General features: G+C 33.4%; 1 protein-coding gene across 1 annotated transcript; it reads left to right on the forward strand.

The window, feature by feature from the left end:
* The first annotated feature begins 8,709 nt into the window (after positions 1–8,709).
* On the forward strand, positions 8,710–15,640 carry LOC124530579 (alaserpin-like). Its single transcript, XM_047104799.1, has 9 exons — positions 8,710–8,940; positions 11,673–11,767; positions 11,835–11,978; positions 12,457–12,660; positions 13,116–13,214; positions 13,532–13,672; positions 14,002–14,211; positions 14,656–14,800; positions 15,454–15,640. The coding sequence occupies exons 1-9, from the start codon at positions 8,916–8,918 to the stop codon at positions 15,588–15,590; spliced, it is 1,200 nt and encodes a 399-aa protein (XP_046960755.1). The 5' UTR covers positions 8,710–8,915; the 3' UTR covers positions 15,591–15,640.
* The last annotated feature ends 435 nt before the right edge of the window (positions 15,641–16,075 follow it).

The following is a 16,075-nucleotide window of genomic DNA, read 5'->3' on the forward strand; positions in this document are numbered from 1 at the left end:
ATAAAAGTAATTAAAAACAAAGTATTAGCTTCCATGCTCTACTAATATTGAAATACTATCAGCCGTTTGGAGTCGGATATTTATATTTTGCTTTATGCAATAAGATATATATTTTAATATCGCGCTAATTTATTAAATATGAAGATAATTTCGACCGAATTTTGATGGTGATCATTGATCAAATAACAAGAGAAAATCACGAGAGTTGAAGCAAATATTCATTTAGACTTTATTCTATAATTCTCATAATCCAATGGAACATAAAAAACAATACAAGAAAGTTCAGACGCAAGACGAACGAGGCTACATGCAATCGTGATACGGGAACGTACTCTACGAAGAAAGGATCATTCCTCTTTTCATGATTGTATCTCCGCAGATGTATTGTCCGTCTTTGATGTATCTTATTATTTTATTTTTAAAGATTAGTAGCAATGCCCCATTATCGCATTATCGGGTATTACTAATATTCTATTTATCCCGTCATTTAAGCTTAGAACTTCTTTAAGGAGTGGGGAGAACAATAATCCAAGGTCATCCATACTTTCCACATTACTAAGAGACCCTGAGATGAGAGAATGTGTTTTTTTTTTAATACACAGCATAATAATGCAAATAGGAATATTAATGCCTTCTTCGTATATGAATATATATATATATATATATATATATATATATATATATATATATATATATATACGCTGATAATCAGCACTTTCTTTAGAAGATAAGATTTAAACCCCTGGCCTCTGTTTGCAACTATATATTCTAGTAAAACACTTAAGACATTATTAGCTGTAGCTGTAGCTGTTGTATTTACGTTTTGCGAATGGAAACTTTTTTAGAAAACTTTAATCATATCGTTTTATTAACCTTAGCAAAAACTCTTAGCAATGACTTGTCTGTTTCCTGATCCGACATTCAATCAAGACACGCCAGTCTTGCTTAAATGAGGAAAACTATAAATAACACTATCAATAAAATTCAGCTATTATATTATTTTAGTTATTCTGTTGACCCTTTCGTTAATCCTGGCAGAAAATAAAACAAAATATGTATATATACATTTAAATAAAAGAAAAATGATTTATCTAACCTTATTTATTTCTAGGAATGGACAAAATATCTTAAAAATCTTCCTGTTATGCCTCTAAGTTACAAAACTGAAAATCTCCGCTAATTTTACTTATCAATTTCTTCTAGTTAAAGCCGTCTTTGATAGTCAGCCTGTCAATTAATTGCGTTTTACATATAGTCATACATAAGATAAATAGATATATTGATATTATAAAAAAATATATAATAATATATAGATCCCGCTGAGTTTCTTTCGCCGGTTCTTCTCAGGTCTGAGGTATTATATTCCGAACCGGTAGTAGATTTTCGACTATCAATAAGAAAGTGCAAACACTTCCATTTTGAATAAAGGTTTTTGACTTTGACTTTGAGACAGTATATTTAATGCACTGCAACATTAAGATATGTTCCAAAAAAAATCGTTCATCTGTTGCATCAGACCAGATCCTAACCTCGAGCTATATCTTAACTAACAATACCAAAGGGATAATTAAAATCAAATAACACAGCATCATTACTCTCTAATAATCCATTCGAATCTAAGACTTAAACATTGGACTTGAACGTAACTGCGCTATTAAAACGACCGAAATCACTTTACGGTCAAATGTCTGGAACATTTAATCAAGATGAGCACACTGCATTACTTCCTTTAACAGAGAAGACTTAACCTACTGCTAGGACACTCCTTACCATATTCCTATCAATGTTTTTCTTCGATGTCAAATAGGTGGTAGGGCTTTGTGCAAGCCCGTCTGGGTAGATACCACCCATTCATCAGATATTATACTGCTAAAAAACAATACGCAGTATTGTTGTGTTCCGGTTTGAATGGTGAGTGAGCCAGTGTAACTACAGGCACAAGGGAGATAACATCTTAGTTCCCAAGGTTGATGGCGCATTAAAGATGTAAGGATTAGTTAATATTTCTTACAGCGTCATTGCCTATGGGTGATGTTGACCACTTACCGTCAGGTGGCCCATATTCTCGTCCGTCGCCAAACGAAAAAAATATATACGTACAAGGACTTCAACACATTTTATATTCCAAATTTAATGATAAAGTAAGTAAAATAAGTTTTGTTGTTTTTTTTTTCTTAATTAAAATTAATCAAAATTAAATATAACATCAATTATAAATCTACTTAATATAGTTTAATAGCTTAAATTTACATGACACGATAATTGTGAAATGGTATTGTTGTTTCCAGCAATATATTTCAGACAACTTTTGAAGTGACATGAAGCATAGCTATCTCCTATCTTAAACTTAAACCTTCTCTGAAACGTTGTATTTTCTGATATAAGTTATATATATATATATATGTCACTGTAAGATTACAAAATTCGTTAGATTACAATCTGTCTCTGATTGTAAACTTTCGAACTTTCTTTTACGTATAATCATAATAATCAATGTACATAAAGCACACACAAAACTGAATCAATATATAACACGAAAATCGTATCTGTTGACCAATTTATCTTAACCTTATCTCTCCTCGGCGCACTGAGAGGTCGAATTCCTTTTTAACCTCTTTGAACTCACTCTAAGCCGTTCATTTCAAACCTGTGACTGATACGTAAGACAGTAACGTTGAAAATGTGATATCGACATGAGACAGTAATGTTAAAAATGTGATATCGAACTCAAAATATATTTTATTCCAGTTGGCTTATGAGTCCAAGTCAAGAATTAAAGCAAATGTAGCGCTGCCTCTGTTTTAGAATTTCGTTTCCACTTAGAGCTGATGAAGTTTAGTAGCTGTACTTAAATACATCCTCAAATTCAATATAAAATTATATACATTTTACTTTAGTTATAAAATTTTAAACTCGCCGCAATACACGTGTGATGTCAGAAATTGTGGTGCAACATAGACTTTGATCTTTTTTACAAAATTTAACTTATCCATGCATCTTAATCGATGATTTCGGGTTCAAACCCAGGCAAGCACCTCTATACGTATATATATGTGCTTAACTTGTGTTTACAATTCATCTCGTGTTCAACAGTGAAGGAAAACATCGTGAGAAAACCGTCGTGTGTCTAATTTCATCGAAATTCTGCCACATATGCATTCCACCAGCCCGCATTGGAAGCGTGCTGGAATATGTTCCAAACCCTCTCCTTAACGGGAGAGAAGGCCTTAGCTCAGTAGTGGGTAATTTACAGGCTGTTACTTTACTTTTTTTTACACGCATCCAAATAGCGTAGTATTGTGTGCACGTCAGTTTTCAATTTTTCACGAGTGATTAGAAATCCTCCTCCGCTTTTTATAAACATGCTTGTGTTATCTTTTGCTTTTGACGTAAAATTAACATTTATAATGTTTTGATATAACATTTAATTTTGATAACAAGCAATGTTATTGTGTAATTATAATCTTCCCTGTAATACCCCCAATTAACTTCTTCATTACTCATAGGAAAACATCTTAATATTACGAATAATAGATCATTACACATGTTTTATTAAGACATATTCGGAGCTGATATTCGTTTTTCCTTTTCTTATTTTTTTCATTAAAAAGACCATCCTTTTCATGGTTAATGCGCTGGCCCCTGGCCTTGAGAACTAAGGTGTTATGTAGTTACATTGAACCAATCACACTTTAAACAGGAATACATTTATACCTATGTTTTTGTGGTAGACGAGCGAATATACACATTCGCGTTATATTATTACAGCGTTTTTGGATATTCTTTCCCAAATAGGGTGAAAGTTAGTATTAGAGTTCGCCAGTTTTGAAGTTCCATGCAACTTTATTTTTGGAATACTAATTAGAATGGGTAGATACTAATATAAGTGTTTCTGCATAATCTACCCCTAAAGGGGTGAAATAAGGGTAAAGAGTTAGAATGGAAGTCTAATATGAGTAAAGGTAGATCCATGACAATTTATTTTTGGGATACTTATTAGAAATCATTAGATATATATTCTACCCTAATGGGGGGAAATAAAAACATTACTTTTAGGATGATGATTAAAAATGAGTCAGGCCTTATTTAAGCGTTTCAGAATATTCTACACATAAGTGACTCCAATAAGGGTTGAAATTTAGTATGGAAATCAGTAATTTTTTAAAGATAAAACATAAACCTTTATTTTTGGGATTTATTTATACGTTTCTGGATATTCCATAAAGGGGTGAAATAAGGCTTGAAATTTTTATAGTAGTCAGTATTTTTTTGTGTCGAAAAATAAAACTTTACTTTTTGGATACTTATTAAAAATTCTAAAAAACGTTTTAAGTTTTCTGGCTATTTTAGCCCAAAGGCGTGAAATAGAGGTTGCCATTTCGAAAAAAGGTACATTTGGAAGTCCGGCATTTTGAAGTTAGAAACATGAAACTGTATTTTGGGTACTGGTTAGAATTGAGTAGATATAGTATTTGAGCATTTTTGAGATATTCTACCCCTAAGGGTTGAAGCAGAGGTTAATATTTCATATATTGACGACCTCTGTTGTTGAATAGTGTGTACACCGGTTTTCGGTTCGATTCCCAGCCAAGTCGTTGTAGAAAAAAACATTAGTTTTCTATGTTGTCTTGGGTCTGGGTGTTTGTGGTACTGTTGTTACTTCTGATTTTCCATAACACAAATGCTTTAGCTGTTTACATTGGAATCAGAGTAATGTGTGTGATGTTTTCCAATATTTACTTATAAAAAAAGATCGTATATAAGTTATAATTAAGGTCATTTTTTAAGTTAGAAGATTATCGTATACATAATGTTTTGGGATTTAAGACCTCCAAAATTAAGCAACGATACCAGAATGATGGTTACGGCACTCCATCGTAATATCATAGGGGCTACAGTTATCACGGGATAATGGAGGGATGGATAAGAAACTGTAAATTCAACGAATATATAGATACCTTCAGAAAACCTTTTTAGTTTAAAAGTGTACAGTCTACGCCTAGAGTCAATTAATAAAACACAAGACCAAATCTTTAAAATGGTCGGAGTAAAACTTAGAGAAGAGAGGCTTAGCTTGGAAAATTCCTAATAGCCCGGTCGAGAATGAGCTTTACGTGCAGTCTGGTGGTTCTGGCCCACGAAATTTGAACCACATAATAGGTTGGGGAAAAAGTTTCTTCGTATTTTATATGAAAATTCAAAAAGTTTTTTTTACAGTTTATTTACATTTGACTAAAGTATGTAGGTGCCATTTTGGTCCATAACTTTTTGCCATCTTGTTGGTAGTGACATGATAACATTGCTGTAAAAATTTTGGGGCTTCTGATCGAAAAACTGCGACAAGTGGTTTTGGCAGTCCTCTCGTGATGTTAACCTGACACTGCCTAAGGAATTCTGCCTCTGCAGAAATTCGGTCTCACCGAAACAGATGAAAATCTGAAGGTGCAAGGTCAGGACTATCCGGCGGATGCATTAATACCTCCCAGCCAAACTCACGTAATTTTTGCTGAGTGGCTAAAGATGTGTGAGGTCTAGCGTTGTCATGGTGAAAAACCACACTCCTTCTGTTGATCAATTCTGGCCGCTTTCTCTCAATTTCTTGCTTCAATCTCATCAATTGTTCGCAATACAGTTCTGAATCGATGGTCCTGCCGGGCGGTAACAGCTCATAATGAACGATGCCCTTCCAATCCCACCATACACACAGCATTACCTTGTTGCGAGTTAATCCGGGTTTTGCCACAGTCTGTGAAGCTTGACCGGCCTTTGACCACGATCTTTTTCGCACGTTCTTGCCGTATGTGATCCACTTTTCATCACCAGTTATCAGCTTCTTCAAAAATGGTTCGGTTTCATTACGTCGTAATAAAGAATCACAAATGAGTACACGGTTCATTAGGTTTCTTTCAGTGAGCTCATGAGGCACCCATATATCGAGCTTTTTTGTGTACCCAGCTTTATTCAAATGAGTCAAAACCGTTATGTGGTCAATTGCCAGTTCTTCAGCTACATCGTAACTACTAATATGCCGATCTTACTCCACTTTTTCAAAAATGGCATCAATTTTGTCCGTAACAGGGCGACCAGAGCGAGATGCATCTTTGATATCAAAATTTCCGGCTTGAAAACGCTTAAACCAAACTTGCGCTACTCTCACAGATACTGCATTAGGTCCACAAACATCACAATTTTTTTTCGCGGCTTGAGTTGCATTTTTACCTTTTTTATAGTAAAATTTTAAAATGTATCGAATTTCTTCTTTGGATTCACTCATTTTAACAACAACAAAAACAAATGAAAATAACACAAATTCCTAATTTGAATTTGGAAGTGCCTTCTTTAAAATCAAAACTTTTTAATGATACCAAAACCAGCCAGATACAAATGGTATAGCCAAAGAGATTTTATTACAAGTTCATACATACTATATGCGAAAAGACTTTTTCCCCAACCTAATATTTACTTAAATTGGCGTAATATTTTAAATTAGTCTGTTACCTTATTTATATAATTTCTACGCGAACAAAGGTGCGGGCAACAGTAGTTAATTAATAATATATTCAATATGGTATAGATGGCCCAGTGGTTAGAAAGAGTGCATCTTAACCGATGATCGCGGGTTCAAACCCAGGCAAGCACCACTATATATATGTTTGCTTAATTTGTGTTTATAATTCGTCTCGTGCTCGACGGTGAAGGAAAACATCGTGAGGAAACCTGCATGTGTCTAATTTCATCGAAATTCTGCCACATGTACATTCCACCAACCTGCATTGGAACAGCGTGGTGGATGATCCAAACCTTCTCCTCAAAAAGAGAGGAGGCCTTAGCCCAGCAGTGGGAAATTTACTGAGTGTTACTTTACTTTTTTTTAGGATATTTAAATTTTTAGTTATATTATAATTCACCTTTACAATTTAACAAGGAAAAAACGAACTTATTACGACTAAAATGTAAATCCCCTTAATATATAAATCTATAGAGTTATAAGTGTCAAATTAAAAAAATTAACAAAGTCGATAAGAAGTAACATCACGCCCTGCGCAATAGATAAACTCTTCGACGATATGTCATTAAACATAACAAAAAAAATCAAGATGAAATCATGTTCGGTCCGCAATAAAACATATATATATAATATTACATTAGGATATCTCAATAAGAAAAAAAAGCAATTTTGTCTAAGATCGTATTAGTTCTTTTCTTTAGTCTACAACAATATTGTTACAAAAGTCTGGTCTGGCCGAGTGTATAAAATTTCAGCTCAATTTAGATGGATATATTTTTTATCTGTTTTTTATCAAAATGTGAGTCTGTGGCATCATCGTTTTTAGAACCGAGTTAGCTCAATTGTTAGAACGTGTGCATATTTACCGATCATTGCGGATTCAAACACAAACGTGAAGGAAAATATCTTAAGGATTTCTGTATGTCTAATTTTTAGGGAATTTAGGCCACATATGCGGGTTGATGGGTACACAATTAGCAATCTTCTCCTCAAAGGTAGAGAGAGTCTTAGCTTATCAATGGGACATCCCATTGATTCTTTACATATTTTTGATTGGATCAAAATAGATACTAATATAAAAATAAACGGATCAACAAACACCGTCTATTTATAACTCTTAAGATGTATATTTGTGTGGCGGTTTATTTAAAATTTTAATTATCTACTGAATGTTGCGTCCGCCCTTTTCGAGTTTCCTTTTTGTGTTATACATATTGAATAGTGAGATATTATTACTTCATTACCTTATTTTTGTTGATGAAACTAACATATACTAATCTATATTAATATAATAAATTTGACTGTAACTCTATCTATCTGTCTGTATATTTAAATTACAATCAATATATTATTATATTTACGTTATAATAATATATTGATTGTGATTTATTATTATTATTTTATTACGCCTGACGTATAATATATACGTCAGGCGTAATTTCGAAAACTGATTATCCAAAACAAAAAACAAAGTGCAAAGAGCACTGGTAGAAATGTATTGAGTATTTGAGTGTACAACTGTATAAATCGCACCCATGCGCAGCCGCGGCGTATCGCTAGTATACACATACTACATAGTTTCTCGATGTTAACGATTCCTACTTTGTAATACTGAACCGTTTATTAGTTCACTGGTCAGACGTGTTCCCCGTCGTATCTTTGTTTAGGAAACTTTATTTGTTTAAATATAAACTTGTAATTAAAAACATTGACTCCACATCAAACAAATTGTATTTTATATTTGAAATTTTGAATAAAAACTATGAATTATTTTTATGTCAATGGCGCTGTAAGAAATATTAACCATTCCTTTCATCGCCAATGCACCACCAACCTTGGGAACTAAGATGTTATGTCCCTTGTGCCTGTAGTTACACTGGCTCACTCACCCTTCAAACCGGAACACAACAATACCAAGTACTGTTGTTTGGCGGTAGTATATCTGATAAATGGATGTTAACTACCCAGACGGGCTTGCACAAAGCTCTACCACCAAGCATGTCCCGTCATAATGATAGTGTTACGATAGAATGTTGCAATGGTCTGTGTGTGGTGAAGTTGTTAAAGTACAGAAGTCTTACTTGATAAAAAGTGATTACCACCGCACATTAATAACTGCGTCACCGGAATCCCCCGGTGATGCATATGACTCTCCTACGTTGCCCGCCTTTAAGAAATGTGTACCATCTATTATTGTATTTTTGAAATTAATCAAACAACTTGCATTTATATAAAGTGAGTTTAAATTAGTATGCAATAAAACCTTTTCTAATTCGCATACTAGCTCATTGTAATTCGCGTTTTTGGGTGCGAAAAAAATCGTTGTATGATTTGTTTATAAGATCTTCACTGAGAGACCGCTGATCAGTTAGTGTGTTTGAGGCGGACGCGTGCGACGTGTTACATTATGAAGCTGTATATAATATTATGTTGTGAGTTATACTTTATACAAAAAAATACCGTTGAATAAAAAAGTAATTTTATCTTAATAATTACATACTGTAGATACTGCAATAACACAAAAATAATGTTACATGATTTCAAATAATCAATTATATACTACTTTGTATATAATTGTTAACATAATAATGTTAAGTTAAAAAATGTAAACATTTAAGATTGTATAACGCTAATTTTACTTAGAGTAGTACCTTTATAATAGTATCTTTGTTTTTCTTTCTGAAGGGTGAGTTTGCCTGTGTAAATGCACCCAAATGGGACAGTATATCTTAGCTCCCAAAATTAGTGACGCATGTCAATGGTATGTGGTGACCACTAACCATCAAGTCTATGCGAAATTCCACCTAGCTACGTAATATAAAAATCATTTAATATACTATACTATAACTTATATATTATTAAATTTACCGTACATTATTACTAAACAGAGAAAAATTAAATCTAATCTAAATTATTATTACTTTTTTTTAAATATGATGTACAACCCATTCCACTGATATCTGATGTCCTACTGATGGACCTTTTCTCATCATTGAAAAGTTTTGAAGCTCACCACGCTTATCGGGTGGACACATGTCATATACCTCTTCTCAAGATGTCTTCCACGAAATGAATTATAAACACTAATTAAGCTCGCGTTGTGTTGAATCGGCAATCTTCGGTTAAGATTCGCCTGCCCTAATACCTTACCTTATTTAAAGTATAGCCTCAGAGATTCCAAATTATTTACACGAAAGATTAATTGCATTAAGCGATATCAAATTAAAGCGACATTTTGCTTGAATTTATTTAGACTACTGAAATTAGTCATAACCTTATCTCAGTTCAACATGCGAAATTATTCGGGAGTTTTTTTATAGATAAAATATAAATGAACGTTGGTATATATATTTGAAGTTAATAGTTATCGTTTAACGTTTGACAGTTCACCGTGAAAATTGGGACAAATATGCCTTTGCTTACTTATATACGGTATGAAAAAACCTATATTTTGCCATCGATAAATAAATAATAAAAAAAAGTTGTAGTAAAAATACTTTTATTTTTTTATGAGGCAAACGGGCAAGATTCTTCTCACCTGATGGATAGTTCCTACAGGTAGAAACCATATCATGGTACCATGGACATCTGCAACTAGGGGGCTTGCAGATGCTTTATCGGCCTTTAAAGAAGGTGTACGCTTTTTTCTTGAAAGTTCCACAGTCGTTTCGGTTCGGCAAAACCGAAGGCAAAAGCTGGTTCTACAGAGTACATAATGCGAGGCAGAAAATGTCTTAAAAATCTTGCTGTTGTGGATTTTCAGACATCTAAGTGGTAGTGGTGACATTTACGCGATGTGGTGGTAGGTATTCATTCGTTTGACACTCCCAACTATTTGATGAAGCATATAAACTTCTGCTCAACCGTTTAATATGACTGTAAAGAGGTGTAATTATTTTAGTTAATGACGTCACCACTTTTTGACATTTCACGATCGTGTTGTATTGTAAGCTGTTTCGTAACACATGATTCTAGGAACAAATTTTGGCTGTCAAAATACGATAACTGATTGTACAAATTATCAGGAAACAGATAAGGCCTTCGTAAATAATATTTATATGTAAGTATAAAGATAAGGCATATTAAAGAATTACCATTAATACAATGACGTTATTGTTAAACGATAAACAAACGAGTGTTCCTTTTTTGAATAATTACAGAAATTGAAATGCACTCTGCATGTCATATATTGTGTCATAACATAGTAGTCATACAGTGTAGTGTAGTGTAGTTATTGTTATATGAGATTGGTTTTATTCTATTAGGCGTTGTCTTGGTTAACAGAAAACAACTGTGTATTTGTGTGCTATAAATAAATTACACTTTATTTTACATGAGTACTTTTAAATTAAAAATTTGAACAACGTAAGAACATATGTATGGATAAAGCTATTATATATATATATGTATTTTTGTAATTCTTAGCTTGTTTCATCTTATAACTTTGAATTAAAGTGTGAATGTGTTAAGGAAGAGCGACTTCTTCTGGCACGGGAGCTATTGTACTGTCTTGGTTATTGATGAAATAAACATTTATTTATTTATTTATTTATTATATGAGTACGAGATACTACTGAGTTTATTTTTATTCCAGTTACAATTTTTTTAATGATTTTATTTATTTTTTTAAATTGTTACATTCTAATTTTAAATTAAGAAACCTTTTTGTTTGACTCGACCCAAAGTTTGAGCCTAGAACTTAGTAGATTTAGTTCTGGGTTAGTCTAGGTAGGTCTTTTAACTAGGTCTAGCAATAAAATATACACATATTTTTACTTTATGTAATAAACCGAATACATACACAAATGAAAAACAGAGAATTTACTCTGTTAATAGAAATTCATTATGTCAAAAGTTTTCGTCGCTATATATCCGTCAGTTCAACCCAAGAAAGCAAGTGCATGTTAATCGACGTGTCAAATTGACGAATATAATATATTAGATCATGTGATATTACAAGTTATTACGTTTGTGTTAAGATCATATTCACGTAAGAAATAATTATTTATAATTTGGGATAGCGTACTCAATTCGGATGTGATCGGTTTTACGAATTTTGCCGGTGCTACATCTAAGTTGTGGCGTACTATATGCATATATCATGAGTTTTTTAACACTGAGTTTCATTTTTACAAGTAATTTATATATTTTCTAATTATTTCAGTGTTTTCTCTGTCTATGACAACAATGGCGGACGAAACTAATCTCGACCAAGTACTCTACAATGGCAGCAAACAATTTACCGCGAAAATATTTTACGTGAGTATTTTTAATTTTTAAACTAAGATTTTGTACGATAATAATAAGGACTATGTTTGATTTGCAGGAAGTGGCGAAATCAAATAGAAACCGAAGTATGATCGTGTCAGCTTTTTCTGTGATGCCGCCTCTAGCGCAGCTCGCTCTGGCTTCAGTTGGCGAATCGCACGATGAAATTCTTAATGCTATCGGAATGCCTAATGACGATATTGTAAGCATTTTCTCTACCGTAAATCTCAAAGTAAAAATATATACATAGGCGATGTAAGAATTCTTTACAGCGCCATTCTACCAGTCTATGAGAAAAAAAAAATTCTGTATGAGCGATACCACTTACCATCAGGTGGCTGATATGCTCGTCCGCCCTTCTATAGCATACAAAACAAAATAAAGTGAACCAGAATATATATTATTATCTAGACTTCGATTTCGAGAATTTTGTGACAACAATATTCACTAACAGTGACAATAATTAGTACCTTTTACTGGTTCGTTTTGATTCGACCCCAGATGCTCGAAGCCTCTAGAGCTATACTAAGCCTATATATAACCTCTAAACTATTGAGTTAGTAGACGAGAAAGTAATTGATATAAAAATAACGCTCCTTTGTAGATTAAATCTCAAACCAAACAGGTTTCTCAATTATTTTTATTACTAAGACTATATCATATACATCTCTGTTTTTCAGTCAAAAGCCGCATTTTCATCAATAACTTCGAAATTGCGTTCAGTAAAAGGCGTAACACTGCAGACAGCGAATAAAATATATATTGGAAAAGATCTAGAATTAAACAAAAATTTTGCGGCCGACGCCCGAGAGTCATTTGATTCTGAAACAGAGAACATTGATTTCTCGAAAGGTGAAGAAGCTGCCAAACAAGTCAATGCTTGGGTAAAGTTTCAAAGTTTTTAATAATTATTTAATCTAAGAGCGAGATGGCCCAGTGATAGAACACGTGCATCTTAACCGATTTCGGGTTCAAACCTAGGCAAGCACCACTGATTGTTTATGTGCTTAATTTATGTTTATAATTCATATCGTGATCGGCGGTGAAGGCCTGAACCTGCATATATCTAATTTCATAAGAAATTCTGCCATATGTGTATTCCACCAACCCGCATTGGAATAGCGTCGTGGAATATCTTCCAAACCTCCTCATCAAAGTGAGGCCTTAGCCCAGCAGTTAGAAATTTACAGACTGTTGTTTTTGTTTATCACTTATACCGAATATAAAAAAAATAAGTAATTAAGCATTGCCTTCGAATATGTCTGTTTTTGTGTACATATTTAGAGAACATATTATTTCAAATATTAAACACCTATCAGCTGAATTCTTATTATTGTAGGTGGAAGATCATACAAATCACCGTATAAAGAATTTGGTCGATCCAAAGAAACTTACCATGGACACTCGAGCTCTTTTAGTCAACGCTATTTACTTTAAGGTAAGCACTTTATATAACGTCACACACAGGCTATATGTTTTTAATATTCACTATTACCTTTATTATTGTTGTTACATTACGAAGCACATTTTTTTTCCCGCTGGAAAAACTCGTTACGCGCTTTCCTCACGTATTGGAAAGTGGGGGGATGGTACTGCCCGGTACCTTGGACGCCGAGTGTGTCCACTAAAAACCAGCGGTACCCTCTTATTCTTTTTGGTGGGCGCCACGGGATCACTTTCGCATGCTACCGTGACGACATTACGTCGCACTTAGGCTATATGGTTTTAATATTCACTTTTACTTTTACATTATAGGGTACATGGAAAAAATCTTTTGACAAAAGTGAAACCAGACCAAAACAATTTCATTTATCTAAAGAAGAAAAAGTTTATGTACCAACCATGCATAATAAAGGTCAATACAAATACACAGATAACCAGGATCTTAAGGCTCAAGTAAGTTAACTTATCTTGTATGCAAATTAAAGTTCACACGGAGTAAATCATTACATGGTATAAAACAAAGTCGCTTTTTCTGTCCCCATAACCCTATGTATGCTTTAAACTTGAAAACTACGCAACGGATTTTGATGCGGTATTTTTTAAAATATAGAATGATTCGAGAGGAAGTTTTTTGTTTATAATACATGGACGACGTAGTAAAGAAACACTGATAATTTTAGAAATTTCTAGTGTGATGTCCTAAATAAACAAATTCTGTATTTAGTATTATTTTTGCATCCGTGCGAAGCCGGGGCGGATCACTAGTTATTAATATATTTCAGATCCTCGAAATTTCATACGAAGGAGATGAGTCGTCATTCGTCATCGTATTACCACATGCAATCGATGGCATTCATGAGTTGGAAGAGAAACTCAGTGACCCATCAGCTCTCGACAAAGCCATGAATGATTTGAAAGAGACTGAAGTTGAAGTATACCTACCCAAGTTCAAAATTGAAACGACTACAGATTTAAAGGATGTTTTAGAAAAAGTAAGTTTAAAATAGAAAGCTATTCTGTCCATTACAAATATAAACTAAAGCAAATTTTACAAAGCCGCAATTATTATTTTTTAAGAGCCGCGAAGGCCCAGTGTTTTGTACGCGTGCATCTTAACTGAAGATTGCTAGTTCAAACCCAGGCAAGCATCACTGAATATTCATGTACTCATATTGTGTTTATAATTCATCTCTTGCTCGGTGGTTACGGAACACATCGTGAGCAAACCTGCTTATGTCTAATTTCGTGGAAATTCTGCCACATGTGTTTTTCATCAACCGGCATTGGAACTGCGTGGTGGAATATGATCCAAACCTTCTCCTCAAAGGGTAAGGAGGCCTTAGCCTAGCAGTGGGAAATCTGTTATTGTTGTTAATTTTTACAACAAAACAAAATGTATGCCATTTAATTTACACCTTTACAAATAATTATTACAGATAAATGTTAAAAAGATGTTTATCAAAGGATTGGCTAAATTAGAGAAGCTTATTATAAACCGAGGCGACTTATACATAGATTCAGCTGTACAGAAAGCCTTCATCGAAATTAATGAAGAAGGTGCTGAAGCAGCCGCTGCGAACGGTAAGTGCAAAATTATAAACATATAATAGTCTAAACAATTATTTTCATTTAATTCCACTACAGGTGTTTTGCAAACATTTCAAGGAGAATTTATTGTATATAATGTATGCATGGATTTGAAAATAGAATAGAGACGATCCTAAAAATATTTAGTGAACATTTCAACTAAATTGTACATTATATATATCTATAATGACATGATGATGAGTATCATTAAATATTACTTTAACACTTAAAATTATTTTGGTTTTTTTTCTCTTACACTTAAAGAATGGAATTTTTTCCGAATAATTTCAAGACGATTGAATATTTTCCCAATTATGTTAATACTACTTGTGCTCCAAGATTTTTTTTAAATATCACATACATTACTCTGATCCCAATGTAAGTAGCTGAAGCACTTGTTTTATGGAGATCAGAAGTAACGACGGTACCACAAACACCCAGACCTGAGACAACATAGAAAACTAATTATAATCTACATCGACTCGGCCGGGAATCGAATCCGGGACCTCAGAGTGGCGTACCCATGAAAACCGATGTACACACCACTCGGTTCGGTCGTCAAAAGGAGGTTTTCTATAACATCTAATTGTTAATGTTAAGCTTAGGTATGAAATAAATTGTATAACTATAATTTTCTTATATTTCAGCATTTTACGTCTATGAGATCACAAGTGTTAATCATCACAGAAAGATGACACCTCAGTTCGTCGCGGACAGACCATTCTACTTCGCAGTAAAAACAAAATCATTAACTCTGTTTAACGGAGTATTGCGTAACTTTTGAAACGACATTTATGGTATAAGTTTGGTAAATAAAATTTGATAAAGATATTATTCTTACCTTTTATTTCATGTAATACCTCACACTCGTAAAACACACGTACAGTTTAAAATCGTTTAAAAATGTATCGCAATTAAATTCTATACTAATATTTTAAATGTGGAAGTAAATTTGTCTGTCGTTCTTTCACTAAAAAACCACTGAACCCAATTTGAAGATATATGATATGAAGCAAATTGGAAACCCAAGGAAGGACACAGGCTATTTCTTTTGCCCTAACACAAGACAACCAAACCCCTAAAATGCGAGCCAAACCGGGGGTGACAACAAGTAACATACCCCGCCACTTGTAACAGAAGGCATTTTTATCCAAAGGATTCAAATTTGCCCGCAGTCATTAAACTAATTTTAAACCGTATTTTTTGTTTTTTTTTTATGAAATAGGTGGTAAACGAGCAGGAGGCTCACCTGATGGAAAGTGACTACCA

The sequence above is a fragment of the Vanessa cardui genome, chromosome 6 (genome assembly GCF_905220365.1).
Source record: "Vanessa cardui chromosome 6, ilVanCard2.1, whole genome shotgun sequence".
Classification (NCBI taxonomy): domain Eukaryota; kingdom Metazoa; phylum Arthropoda; class Insecta; order Lepidoptera; family Nymphalidae; genus Vanessa; species Vanessa cardui.

Bases quoted from the DNA above. Each gene is read 5' to 3' on its own strand.
- LOC124530579 (XM_047104799.1), top strand. From the start codon at position 8,916: ATGAAGCTGTATATAATATTATGTT. The intron at 11,768-11,834 runs GTGAGTATTTTT...TTTGATTTGCAG, and splicing joins TTACCGCGAAAATATTTTAC to GAAGTGGCGAAATCAAATAG. The intron at 12,661-13,115 runs GTAAAGTTTCAA...TTATTATTGTAG, and splicing joins CCAAACAAGTCAATGCTTGG to GTGGAAGATCATACAAATCA.